The sequence below is a fragment of the Lycium ferocissimum genome, chromosome 6 (genome assembly GCF_029784015.1).
Source record: "Lycium ferocissimum isolate CSIRO_LF1 chromosome 6, AGI_CSIRO_Lferr_CH_V1, whole genome shotgun sequence".
In the NCBI taxonomy this organism is placed as follows: domain Eukaryota; kingdom Viridiplantae; phylum Streptophyta; class Magnoliopsida; order Solanales; family Solanaceae; genus Lycium; species Lycium ferocissimum.
In genome coordinates this window covers 24,348,592-24,363,258 of record NC_081347.1, presented here as the reverse complement: position 1 = coordinate 24,363,258, position 14,667 = coordinate 24,348,592, and the positions used below count along the sequence as shown (strand labels likewise).

General features: G+C 32.8%; 2 protein-coding genes across 2 annotated transcripts; one reads left to right on the top strand and one right to left on the bottom strand.

Moving 5' to 3' along the window:
- Positions 1-293: 293 nt before the first annotated feature.
- LOC132059540 (probable aquaporin PIP2-1) lies at positions 294-3,485 on the bottom strand. Its single transcript, XM_059452166.1, has 4 exons — positions 3,117-3,485; positions 1,835-2,130; positions 980-1,120; positions 294-689 (listed from the first exon to the last, which is right to left on the bottom strand). The coding sequence occupies exons 1-4, from the start codon at positions 3,409-3,411 to the stop codon at positions 567-569; spliced, it is 855 nt and encodes a 284-aa protein (XP_059308149.1). The 5' UTR covers positions 3,412-3,485; the 3' UTR covers positions 294-566.
- A 9,970-nt stretch (positions 3,486-13,455) lies between these two features.
- Positions 13,456-14,343, top strand: LOC132061224 (uncharacterized). Its single transcript, XM_059454076.1, has 2 exons — positions 13,456-13,719; positions 13,900-14,343. The coding sequence occupies exons 1-2, from the start codon at positions 13,456-13,458 to the stop codon at positions 14,341-14,343; spliced, it is 708 nt and encodes a 235-aa protein (XP_059310059.1).
- Positions 14,344-14,667: the final 324 nt, after the last annotated feature.

The following is a 14,667-nucleotide window of genomic DNA, read 5'->3' as shown; positions in this document are numbered from 1 at the left end:
ATGGAATATTATTTCCCACTACCCATTCACTATAGAAATGAACTTCCTACAACCCAACAGTGCCAATACTCACCCTCCCACCCCCACACAATTTTGTACATAGACATTTTGGAAATGTAATCCTTGGGATATGACGAGAGATACGATTCGTTTTTGTTTAATCTATTTCTATCTTGTAAATAGATGACCACAGGAATAAATGTGCAAAACTTGAATCTGTAAGAATTACATCACCCCATCATTGAAAGGAAAATAATTACCCAAAGAACATAGATGAAAAGTGGACTGAAGCATAAAGTGAAATGACTCGAGATAGAAGTAGAAAATACAAAGAAAGATTGATCATAAGCACAAAATGTAGATCCAAAAGTCAATTGCCAACAACAAAGGGAATACCCAAAAAAAAAAAATCCCTTTCCAAAGACAATCACTTTTGTATCAAGGAGAGCTAGAAAAAAAGACCACTACTAATAACATTAACGCAGACATAAATAGAGTACAATAACAATTACTGGAAACCCCAGCCCAAATGGCCTTCCTTTCTTAAATATATTAAATCATAGTCATCAAACTTGAGAAGTACTGCTCCTGAATGAACCAAGGGCTTTAGCTGCACCTGCTCTCAATATGAATTGATGGTAGAATGCTGCAATGGCTGCTCCAATGAAAGGTCCTACCCAAAATATCCACTGCAAAAACATAGAAATAAATTACTCAGCATAAAATGTCAAGGTTATAGTACTATCAAATAGTGAGATATACCACGGATATTTGTTCTTTAAAGGTTCAACTATTTTCTGTTAAATCATGAATCTTGAAAGAGTTCACACTCTTAGATTACTTGAAAGGTCGTTGAAGATCATTGCCCATAACAAGTGAAGTTAAATTAGAAATAAAGTACTGAGCCTTCTATATCATGTCAAATTGCACTGGAAATGTTAAATTTTATAACATAAATGCAAGAGGAGGAAAGGCTAACATGGTCTTTCCAAGCTTTGTGTTGGTTGAAGATAACAGCAGCTCCAAGACTCCTAGCCGGGTTGATTCCGGTGCCGGTGATGGGAATGGTGGCTAAGTGAACCATGAACACTGCAAATCCAATTGGCAGTGGTGCCAACACCTACAAATCAACAAAATCACCTTAAGCATCCCAACATTACTCATGAGCAGCAATAACAACAACATACCCCGTGTAGGTAGGACCTCGCATGTAGAGTATATTATATTAAATGACTCGATCGAGAATTTAATAAGTATTAAACACTCTCTCTCTACTTTTGAAGTTGCGTCATATCATATTAATAAGGACAACCATGGGCATACAAATAAGGTAATCGAACTTTATGGAGATGCATTTGCTGTGCCAATATGGCAATATATACAGTTTACTTATTTATTTGTACATATCTACTTGGCCCTCATATATATACCTTTTTCTTTTCTAATCAATTACTCTTATGTCCATTTCTCCTTGACTATCAACTTGACTAGTAGGAGTAATAAAATACACATGTTTAGCTGAGCCTGAAGGTTATACTTAAAAAACTAATTAAAACATGCTTCCATGACAAAAAATAATATACTCAAAAGGACATGAGAATCTCCCCGACCGCAATTTATTACTGTGTCCTTTAAATATTTAAATTATAGTATATTTTACATAGTTTCTAAATATGTAATTATTTTTAAAAAAACTTTTTGGGCAAGAGGGAGTGCCTATTTCCATTTCTCCTTGACTATCAACTTGACAAGTAAAGACACATGTTTAGCTGATGGTTAAAACAACTACACATTAAAACATGCTTGGATGACAAAAAAATATGTAAGTACTCACAGGGACATGAGAATCTCTAGCATTTCTCTTGGGATCAGTAGCAGAGAAAACAGTGTAAACAAGAACAAAAGTTCCGATGATCTCCGCGGACAATCCAACGCTTTTACTGTAATCGGCAGAGAGCATATTGGCTCCTCCGTCATATCGATGGTAGTAACCTGATTGGAAAGCCTTAACTAAACCAACACCACAAATCGCTCCTAAACACTGAGCCACCATGTACATTACTGCCCTTATTAGTGATACTTTCCTTGCCAAGAATAGTCCAAATGTTACTGCTGGATTTATATGACCACCTGCAATGCAATGGAATTATTGCTAGTTTGAAATTTCATTTACTTACCAATTCCAATTTGATTAGCTTAGAGATATCAGTTCCAATTTTGAATTTCGTTAAAAATTTTAGGGGATTCCCGTGTCAATTTCTGAGGCACACTTTTCTTTTTAGTCTGTTCAAAAATAAAAAAATTACTTTATTCTATAATTAGAAGCAGAGTAACTTTAAGATTCCCCTTTGACCCTTTATGAAATACTTCCCTCCGTCCCATATTACTTCCTCCATCTCAAATTATTAATTGTTTTTTTGTATTGCACGCTTCTTTAGAAATATTAATTAGGAGGGATACTTGACTAACTTTAGTCTTATTTATGTGTAAGTTATAATCTCTCTCCATTAAATATTTATTCTATTTATGTGTCATATGTATTAATAACAAAATTCTATCAAGGGTAGTTGTCAAGGTTACTAAAAATAATTTGAGATAACTATTTTTAGTAACCACAACAGATAATTTGAGGCGGAGGGCGTAGTTGTCAAGGTGACTAAAAATACATGTCATTTTACAAAATTAAGAAGAAACTAATTATTTTTATCCTATTTTACCTTTAATATCATATGTTTTTTAAAATACTAAATATTGATTAGAGTACAATTTATTGGAGACAGACAAGGATAAGATAATAAAATACATCTTTTATTTATGATTTTTAAGAAGCGTGCAAAAGAAAGATGTCACAACTAATTAATACGGGAAGGAGGGAGAAATTTATAGGCACATAAATGCCTAAAATTTGTTTCACAAATTTCAAAAGATTTTCTTTCTTTTTTAAAATTTTGTACGTATTCAAACGGTGAAACATGAATTGGAACGGAGGAAAGTACACATTAAAATTCAGCATAATGCGTAACACTAATTAATTAGATCTAAAGATGTCATGTTAATTAGGAGTAGTTCATTAAAAGGTAAACATTACACTGAAAGAAGAAAAATTCTTCACTGACCAGAAATACCAGCAGTGCAGTAAACAAGAATGAAGATCATGCCACCAAAGGCCCAAGCAATACCAAGAATCCCAACTCCACTACAAGGATCACTAGACATGTCACTTTGGCTTTTGTAACCAATCACAGTCAGCACAGTAATGTAAAGGAAGAGAAGCGTGGCTATGAATTCAGCAATAATTGCTCTATAGAAGGACCATTGTGTTAACTCCACTGGGTCTATTAGTGGTTCTGGTGGAGGATCTTGGTAGTCCTTAACCGTAAATGATCCTTCACTAGCAACGTTCTTTGCCATTTTGAGAGTGGTTTTGGCAATGGCAAATGTTAGTAGTGGTTTTCTTTTGTCAGGGAGAGAGAGGGGAGATAAGATGTGGGGTGAAAAGAGTGAGGGATGAGAGGTTTATATAGTACTCCAATTTGGTGGTGAATCACCTTTCCTTATTTTATATGTCACGTTTGGATTTTTCATATCTCACTTGTAGCACCATATTGAGGAAATTTAACTACTCATATTTTTGAGTTAATGGTCAAAAACACATCTACTTAAACTCGCTATTGTTTCATTTACCTTAACTATCCGTTATTCCATTTACCTATCTAAATTATCACTTTCTTTGCGTTAAAACACACCTCGATATTGAGTTGGCCTCCACGTGCCTGTTGTCGAATGATTCAAATATTTGGCCAACTCAGCATCGAGGTGTGTTGTACTACAAAGAGAGTGATTAAGTAAGTAAAGGAAATAATGGATAGTTGAAGTATGAAATTTGTGAAAAAAATGATAATTTAGGTGCGCTTTAGACCGTTAATTTTGCAAAATCTTATAACAATAATTTTAAGTGGAATAATTCTAATCACTTTCCAAAAACATTTCAAATTGAAAAAGTTGCTACTAATCACTTTCCAGAAACATTTCAGATTGAAAAAGTTGCTATTGCTCTTTCATTATTTTACAGGTGTATGGTTCTCATTTAAGAAATAAATCTATTTTCTCCAGAATTCTTTTCTCCTACGGAGAATCGATTAAGAAGTGAAACGATCGCCTTCTGTTGCATATTTTATACATATAATAATAAATTATTTTGCTGCATATATATTTCTTTCAAATGTTTTTTTTCTTATTTGCTACTTCAGATTTTAGGAGATAGGATATGTAGATATCAATTCCAATAGTGCACTAATTCTCTTCCGAATTAGTGCACTTTAAACATTATGAAAGTCTCATCAAAAGTAAAATAAAGGACAGAAACGTAAATCATAGGAAAACATAAACAATCTGTGGACAGTATGAATCCTTTGTAAATAAATATTATACGTAGTAGGTTAAAAAAAATTAAATAGGTGTAATAGTGGTGGAATACAGAAAGTACATATAATTGGCCGTCCATGGAAAAATTGAAGACTATCGCTTTCACCGACTCAACATCCCACTTACTTACCACAAAATTTCTGCTTTTTTATCAACGGCTACTTACAAGTCTCGTGCCCCGCATTGAACTCCCTCATGTTACATCCATTCTCAATTTCTCACTAAAAGATAAACACACACAGTAAAAAGTTGTTGGACCCTATATTATGGGCAAAAGGTGAATAATGTATCTTATAAAAATGTTTTGAGTTTTCTTTGATAGAATAGGAAAAAAATTATTGAGTTGATCAACAACAACAACATAGGATCACATAAGTGAGATATGGGACGGGTGGAGTGTATGCAGACCTTATCCCTGTCTTTGTGTGGGTAAAGAGGCTATCTCCCGGGTACCTTTGAGTTGATCATGAGGACAGTATTGAACACATATCCATAACATGCTTCTTGTCATCGCGGATTACTGGAAATTGTTCACTAATTTGAAAGCTCTTTCTCTTTTCATCTCTTTTTATTTTTATATTTCTGAATTGTTTATGTTTAAGATATATGTTATGAAAAGATGCATTTTTGTGATAAAAATTTCTCATATGGCATGTAGGCAATGGAAATAGCGATATGTTAATGACCAGTCATTTTTTGACGCTAAAAATCTAATTTTTCAGTAATTTGTATTTTTTGGGTAACTAACACAGAGTTTAGTGGTTTTATTGTTACATAAACTAATTTGTGACTTTAATGTTACAAATAGTTAGTTGAATGACTTTACTGTTTCAAGAAATAGTTTTGTAACTTTAATGTTAGAAAGAGTACGGTTAGCGACCATCGATAAAATTAACCCACAATAATTCATTTACTTGTAAAATAAAGTTGATAGCAGAATTGCAACAATCACTGTTGACTTCTATTTTTGCCCGTTAGGGGGCCGCAACCATTTCAAGTAATTAAGCAATTTAATTCATCAATTTGGCTGGCAAAGTGGTTTGATTTAGGTTAGAAAATAGTTTTGAAAGTTGTCAAGAACAGCTAGCATTTAATGTTTGTAGAGCGCCTTATCTTTCTTCGGGTGTTAGGGTCCCTTTGTGTTGAACTTAGTCTTGATTCACTTAAATTCTACACCTTTTATGGTTCATAAAAGAGAAATGAAAAGAAAAGTTTCCCCTTTAGGGCCTGTTTGGAAAGCCATCCAAGTAATTGGAATTGGTGTAATTATACAATTTAGCCTGTTTATTTGATCAAGTAATTAGTTGGTTAGGTGGGAATTACGTGTAATTACACTCTTCAATTCTCAAGGGGAGGTTGAGAATTGAGTATAATTACACCCTGTAAATATAGAATTACTTTTTATTTTTTTCTTTTTCTTTTATTTTTTTTTAATTTTTATTATTTTAAATTCTTTTTTATTTTTACTTTTAATTATTTTAAAAAAATAATTTTCTTTATTATATTATTTATCTATCATTTCTTTTTTCTTATTCCCAACCTTTACTTCTTGTGATTCCATGTAATTGCTCTTTTTTTAATTTATTTTATCCATTTAGCATAATTGTGTTATTATTCTAATTTTTGAAACTACACCTCTTAGTTTTAGAAAGAACATTTTTTGCGCGGATTGCCCTTCTTTTGGGGTGGTCTTTAAATTTTGCCCCTCATATTTGTGGTTTTTGAATTATGCCCCTCATATTGCTGGTCTTTAATTTTTGCCCTTCGCATTGCAACTTTGAGCTTTCACGCAGAAATCATGAGGTTCTGAGTTCGAACCCCCGCTCAAGCATAAATTTAAAAAAAAATTACAAGGCAAGGTTTGGGTCGCGTGTATGCCGGACCCGGCATACTCTTGTTAAGAAATTACAAAATTTATGCCGGACCCGGCATACTCATGTCTTATGGGCAGACTTGGCATAAGTATGGGGGGTCCGGCATAACTTTAGTAATTCCTTCACAAGTTTATGCCGGTGGGGGCATACTTTTAATGGGCAAACTTATCTGCGGACCCGCAGATAAACTTATGGGAATTATCAAAGTTATGCCAACCGGATACTTATGCCAAGTCCGCCCATAAGGCATAAGTATCTTGGTCCGCATAACTTTGGTAATTCCTTCACAAGTTTATGCGCTACCGGGGCATACTTTTAATGGGCAAACTTTTAGGGCCGGACCGCGCATAAACTTGTGAAGGAATTATCAAAGTTATGCGGACCCGCATACTTAGCGCTAAGTCCGCCCATAAGGCATAAGTATGCACGGTCCGCATAACTTTGGTAATTCCTTCACAAGTGTATCTAGCGGGGGCATAGCGAAATTTAAACCGCTTAATTTTTTTTTTTTTTAATTTTGACTATGTATGAGTTCGAACCTGGAACCCATAGGTTTCAGCCGAAGGGCAAAATTTAAAGATTTCAAATATGAGGGGCAAAATTTAAAGACCACCCTAAAAGAAGGGCAATTCGCACACCCCAAAAGAAGGGCAATTCGCAGAATTGCCCTAGAAAGAATGAGCCATTAACAAACTTGGCATATATTGAGTGATGTTATTAAAGTAAAATTTCGTTGTGAATGAGGTTATAGACTTATATTTTTCCTTCCTTTTAAATTATATTTAAGTTTCGTTGGAACTTATGTAATGTTGGAATTTGACATAAGAGTATTATGTTAAACTTTTTTTTTTTTTTTTTTGGATTTTGAATTTAGGTTATATTTTCGATTTTAATTTATTTGCTTTAGTACAATTGACTTGTTATATTATATCGCATATTGTTTATTTTTCACTTATAGTTGATATATTTCTTTTTTGTCAAACATTTGAAAAATGGTATGGCATTATATTTATAAATATTTTTTTTTTGTCAAACACCCAATCCATGATGTTTCACAAAAAGTCTGCTTTTAATTTTTATAATTAATTAAAAGAAAAATATTATTATTTGAAAAATATATATCAATTATTTTTTACAATATTAGTTACAAATATATAATTATTAATTAATATATTTCCAAGACATAATGTGTTGTTAAATACATAATTTAATATCATTTATAAAGGCACATAGTTTTTAAATATTAATTTTTAATTTTTTATAATTAAATATTATTTTTAAATTAAACTAACCGTATAATTACACTTGTGCAAATAGTACGCTTGTAATTACACTGTAATTACTTGATGAAAAAACAAACAGGTCGTTGTAATTATAATGTTGTGTAATGTACAAGCAACAAATCTTTTGGTTACTCGTAGCTCCTTTTTCCCTCCTTTCCTTTGGGATGCTCAAAATACACGAACAAAACAAAAAAGAAATGTAAAAAGGTGCACCAAAAAAATTATTTACGCCAAGCAAATTAAATACAAGATAGGTATCTAGCGCATAAGCAAATTAAATTCAAGACATTTTTTTGTTGGATAAAATACTAAGTGCGAGTAAATAGTGTTTTCTATTTTCCAAGGTAAATTTCATAAAACATATTAATCTTCATGGGAATTTTGATGATATCTAAGACAGGACTGAAGCTAAGTATTGAATCAATATGGGTTGTGGTGGAGTGACAAATACTCCTTTATCCTTAATCGAAGGTTTCGGGTTTGAATCTCTTAGGTACGAGTACTCCCCTTTGTTAGAGAGCGCTTTTCTCCCCAGTGTGAGACTTCCCAGCGCGAATCCGAATTTAGTCAAGTCTTAATGCAGGTACCGAACACGGGGTGAAAAATAATAATAATAATAATAATAATAATAATAATAATAATAATAATAATAATAATAATAACTCATAATTCTCAAGTTTATAATGATTAAACATAAAAACTTTGTAACACTATAGTTAGTGGTTACCCTTAGTTAGTGGTGTATCTAGGCTAGTAAGTGGGGGTTCAATTGAAACCTTAACTTTCGATGTGGAGCATAAATTTATGTCACGACCCAAATCGGAGGGCCATGACGGGCACCCGGGTCCTACCTGCCGAGCACAGCATATCATAATCATAAACAAGAGTAGACCTCGAGGATCATCAGATGGAAATCTGCTAAATCATAAAAGAAATATGCTGAAAAAGGGATGAGCCCGAAAAGACATACTATATGATTATGCTGGACAAAACTGTGCAAGCTGACAAGGCCATCATGGAATACTATACAGCAAAAATATAGGCTGAGGGGGCCATACAATGTCTAATTAACCCATGACTGTCTACAAGCCTCTATTGGAGTATATGAAATAATAAGGTGGGGACAGGGCCCCAGCATACCCATAAGTATACAAAAGCATAACGTACAACAACACAACAACAACTTCGGAATAAGAGGAGTGCTCCAATATCAGCTGAGCAGCAACTTACGGAAGGGGATCGTCAATCTGTCTACCTGAATTTACGGGCATGAAAAGCAGTGCCCCCAGAAAATGGACGTTAGTACGGACAAAGTACTGAGTATGTAAGACATGAAAGTAACATGAAAGAGACATAAAAGTACATATGATGAAATGAATGCAACATTTATGTTTGTATTGCCTCTGAAGGCCAATGATATGCATAAATACTGTGTGAATACATGCATATGGGTCATACATATATATATGCGCCTATAACGCCTGCCAAACCTCTGTGGGTATCCCTTCGTATCATATCGACCTTTGTGTGCATCATCATCATCATCATGTGACCAGCTGATCAGGTGGTAGTGCGTACACAGTGAGACCTCTCTAGAACGACATTCGCGTATAGTAGCACCTCTCTATGACAACTAAGATTTTTTGGAACTGATTTTTTTATGTTATATTTTACCTCTCTATAACAGCATTTTACCTATAACAGCAACGACCAACTTTATAACAGTACGCTCTTTGTAAAATCACGCCCCATATAACAGCTATCTGCTTTTTTTTGGTAATGTAATTATTAACCATTTTTATAAAAATAAAATATCTATGATTACCAATAATAAGTAGTATAGGTTTTGACCAAATATTTAATTTGATACCTTAGTATAATATTTATGACAGAATATTACATATGAATACATATGTGGAGTTTGATGCAACTCTTCCTATCATTGAAGCTTTCACTGATGAAGAGATTCTTGTCTATGTCATTGGAGAGAAAAAGAGAAGATGGAAGTCGAAGAAGACAATGAAAGTACGGACGAAAAACCTCAACCTATTGTTACTTGGACTGGGTTAGAAGATCCAACGGTTCAACTCTTAGATTCTCTTCAAGAGAAAGCAATTGGATACCCGTTTGTTGAAAGTTTAGATGCAAATCTTCATAAATTCTAGCGTTATATCACCGCTAAGATATTAGATTCTACGAAACAAGATACAATAAAATTTCTCCCGTCAATCTTGAAAGAATTTAATTTTCAAGTACTGTATATTTAAAATGTGTGCCTTAGAACTTAAAACTTTAGACATTCAGTTATGAATTTATTGAAATTGTATCAACTTTCTTTAATGTTTAGTTAGCGAAGCATTCATATCTTTGAGATTTAAAATTTAAATAATTTGTTATTTTTTGACAACATTAAAAAAAAAAAATTATGCATCTTTTTTGCCTATAACAACCAATTATTATTTAAAGGCAAATGCTGTTATAGGTGTATAATAGCAGTTCTCTATAACAACCAAAACATTTTGGACCCAACAATGTTATAGAGAGGTTTGACTGTATAACGCCATCACCTTCCCTATGCCCCATATATACAATATATAATATACGCATATATAACGCCTGAGGAGTCATAGGTCTGTGATATATATATATATATATGGTTGTTACGCCTCCAAACCTTGTTATGAGATAGCATTTTCATTAACAAGTGACTTTATGAATCATATTGAAATCTAAAGGACTTACTGAAAACAACATTCTAGAACTTGAATCAACATAGAACATCCCTAACTGCTAAGAATGGAATCATTATGGAGTAGCATTACATTTACGTTTCGTTCATAAGGATCATGCCAAAAGAAGGAAAGTTAGTCTCAACATACCTCAAGTCGTCAACCAAGATCCCACAATGACTATCAGCTAGTGTTCCAATCTTCTTAGTCACTACAGTACACCTAGCAGCCAACAACACAACAACAATCTCATATAAGTTTCTTTAATTCCATATCACTAATCACCCCAAGATTAATGTCAAAACATCCCAATATACGCTTTTTATACAACACTTATACACTTTCTCTTCCAATTATACCAAGTATAACATCCTCAATACAATCTCAACACCAACTATTATCCTTACAACAGGGTTTTAGCTTAAAAACACATTAACAACATGACTCAAGTTAGATTACATCTCAACATATATTCTAATTCAAGTTTGAACCTTTCTTCCAATTCCTTTCCCTCTGAACCAAGGATAACGATTATATAAACTCATAAACATGGACTTAAGATAAAATCTTACCTCAAAACTCAAGAACACATCAATTCCAAAAGTGCTTCACCTTGAAATATCCTCCAAAACCACTACCAAGAGGAGAAATAAGGTTCGATGATCACTTTAGGACCTTTAAACACTTAATCTTCTCTTTTGATCCTTGATTTTTCTTAGGAATTGATTAGATGATGTGGGAGAGAACTTTCTAGAGGGTTAGAGATCAGGGAAAGTGAAGAAAATGAAATAAAATGAGGGATACACAAAATATATATATATAAAATAATCTGTAGCCGACTTAAAAATACAGCCATAGATATAGACCGTATTTTCATATATGGTCTGTACTTTGGTCCGTAATTTCCATCAACAAAATTTGCCTATCTGCCAAGAGAAGTACGGACCGTATTTGAAAATACGGTCCGTATTCCTGCCCTCAACAACAAATTTCGACGAAAATTATTCTTTTCGATTCATTCATCCTCTAATCCTTCCAACACATGTCAATCATGAACTTAAACCTTCGTATACTCAAGATGAACACGTCTAATCTCATATAACCTCGAAGATAACTCCGCTCTCCGAATCTATAGCAACCAACTCATGAAGACATTTATCATATAAAAGTACAGGGTGTAACAATTTATGTGTAGAAAATTATTAAAATTATAATAAATAGTAGATATGAACCCATAAATTTAAAAAATATAATGAGTTCAATATTAACCCTAAAATTTAAATTTTAGATCTGCCTCTGCCCTCAGTAGTAGTTTGAAATAATTACGGAAGGAAAGGTTGAAGGATGAATCTTGGTTTGAAAATCCTGTATTTTTCAAAGCTTAAAAGAAAATAAACATAATTTTTTATTTGTGGCAGAAGGTTATCCTGAAGTTTCTATATTGATCGAAATAAAGTGAGCTATAAAAAGGAATACTTTAAAAAGAAGAAACAAAAGAAGAAACAAGGAGAAGTGTAGGAAGTTCATGAGCAACCGATCGGGATTCTGGAACCTAAATGACCCAACAAAAAAGAAAAGTAACCAAAGCACCCATAAAAAAAGAAGTTACGGGCAGGGGCAAATTTAAGGTTAAAAGATGGGTCACATGATCACCCAATTAAACTCGATATATTATATATATAATTCTTAAAATATATCTAATATTAACTGAAGGAACACATGGTCAACCAAGTCTTGATGGAGCACTGGTTAAGTGCTAAGTTTAATTCCTTAAGGTTGTGAGATCAAATCTGACTAAATACACTTTTGCGTCTTTTTTATTTTAAAATTTCTAAGCAACCTGTAATAGTGAACCCATCCTTTTGAAATTCTGAATTCGCCTTTGGTTAGGGAAGTACTTTTAGCACACCTTTTTTATGTGTTATAGGTGACTAGGCTAACGACCCTCCGAGTTTTAAAAAAAAAATTGAATAACGGAATAACATATTGCGTTATGCAAGAGGAATTTGTTCCAATCCATCATCAAGTTGAAAACTACCACAGCTGTCTCCATTTGAAAATTCTTTTCTTTTAAGTTATATACTTATTTAATTATACTATCTTTAAATAATTGAAGAACAAACATGCATTAGATTGTTCTCTACGTGATTAACCGAGCTTGTAGGTTTATAAATATAGTACCGCGCCTAACATAATTAATTGAATTAAGTTTCTATGTTTATAGTGTAAACATACTTATATTGTCAACCTATTTTTTCTTTTGGTATCAAACTATTTATATGGTAATAACAAGTGAAAAAACATTTTTCCAAGAGGATTTTTATAAGGATCTTACTAAAGTCCATAAAATCATATCTTTTGTCTCTTGGTTCATGACTAAATATGTAGGAAATTATATTTCTGTTTTGGAACGCGAATATAAATTGACTAATGGAGAGATTATTAATCCTATATTTCCTCCACAACAATTTTTTCAAATTGGAAAGGATGACAAAGTTCTTCATTTTGCAGCTTTTTCAAAATTATTTGAAAATGATACTTTACAAGTTACTGCTAAGCATATTAATAATATGCTGAAACAACAAAATTATACTAATATTTACATGAATATCTTGGGTGAACAAATTCTTTCACTTCATGATAGAATTGACAAACTATTTTCTTATATGGAAAAATTACATGATTCTACCATTAATAAGGGAAAAAACAGGAAGTTGTTACTACTCCAAGTATACAGTCTCCACCTGAAATCAAAGATTTTAAATTAAAACCTTTTTCAGAATTAGAGCAAATGCTTGATGAGAAATTCAAAAATTTAAATATTAGTCCTTTAATAGCAGAGGATGATGATAATTTTCCTAATATGGATTACAAGGTCAAGGTTGCAGCAGATATTAATAAAATAGATGAATATTATGCTGATAAACCTGCTCAAAGGATGTACTACTATCCTAGGCCTACTCCTCAAGATGTCTTATTAGAGGAGCATGAGCATATCATTACCAATAGTTATAGTGGTAAAGAAATCTATGAATAGAACATAGATAGTTATAGTGAAAGACAGATTTATTGTACCATACATAGAATGTTGATTATAGTATGATAAGTAAGGTTAATAAAAATAATGATCGAACTATCGCAGATATGATTATTGCTGGTTTTACTGGCCAATTAAAAGGTTGGTGGGATAATTATTTGACCCAGGAACAGCGTAGTAATATATTGAATGCTGTAAAACGGGAAGGAACTTCTCAAGAACCAGTTATAGTTCCAAATGCTGTCTATTCATTAGTTATTAATATTATAGAGCATTTTTCAGGAAGATGGTCGGATAATAATGAAACCATTAGGACTATGCTTCAGAATTTAAGATGCCAAACCCTTACCTCATTTAGGTGGTATAAGGATGTATTCCTTTGTCGGGTTATGGAATTACCTGAGTGTAGTGACACTCATTGAAAATCTAAATTTATAGATGGATTACCCGCTCTTTTTGCGGAAAGGGTTAGAAAAGCTCTTAGGAAAGGGGAAGTTAGTATCAATTATGATAATTATACTTATGGAAAGTTAATAGGAACATGCATGCAGGAAGGTTTAGCCTTATGTAATGAGATCAAGCTAAATCAGCAAATTAAGAGACATGGTCTGAATGAGAGACAACAATTAGGAGAATTTTGTGGACAATTTGGTATGAATATTCCACAAACTAAGGCACCTCATAGGCGCAAGAAAAAGAAGAAAGATTTCCAAGCATGGAAAGAAAAACGCTTGCAAAAGAAAGCAAGACGGAAAAAAGAATTCAAGAAAAGAAAGGATTATGTTAAATCCAAAAATCCAAAAGCCTGCTATAAGTGTGGCAGAGTTGGTCATTTTTACAAGAATTATAAAGTCAAGGAGAAAATTAAGAACCTTGACATTGATGATGACCTAAAAGAGTCTTTATACAAGATTTTATTAAATTCAGAACCAGAAGATTCTGATTTTGAGTTTGATAATTCGGAGGACTCTTCATCAAATGAAGATCCTAGCTAGAGTTCTTGAGAATGAGGTTTATACCTCTACCAGTTCAGATAAAGAATGTGCACCATGTCAGATAGGACAGCCATGCACAAGCAAGGGTAATAAAGAAGAGGATGAGTTTTATTATCTCTTCTCCCAATTTCAAGACACCAATATCAATGTTTTAGATGGTAATAACCTTATGGATTTGTTAAAAATTATTAAAGATCTAGAGCTTAGATCCCAAATCATTGATAAGGTGAATGAAACACCTAAGAAACCAGAGATTCAGACTGGAATTCAGATATAAGAATCACCAGGTTCATACACCATGTCAGAAGTCAAAAAAATTCTTCA

Excerpts from the sequence above, each read along its gene's own strand:
- LOC132059540 (XM_059452166.1), bottom strand. The coding sequence starts at position 3,411 with ATGGCAAAGAACGTTGCTAGTGAAGGATCATTTACGGTTAAGGACTAC. Across the intron at positions 2,131-3,116 it reads CTGCACTGCTGGTATTTCTG|GTGGTCATATAAATCCAGCA; the intron begins GTCAGTGAAGAA and ends ATTGCATTGCAG. Across the intron at positions 690-979 it reads ACAAAGCTTGGAAAGACCAT|TGGATATTTTGGGTAGGACC; the intron begins GTTAGCCTTTCC and ends ATGTTTTTGCAG.
- LOC132061224 (XM_059454076.1), top strand. The coding sequence starts at position 13,456 with ATGATTATTGCTGGTTTTACTGGCCAATTAAAAGGTTGGTGGGATAAT. Across the intron at positions 13,720-13,899 it reads CATTTAGGTGGTATAAGGAT|GAAGGTTTAGCCTTATGTAA; the intron begins GTATTCCTTTGT and ends ACATGCATGCAG.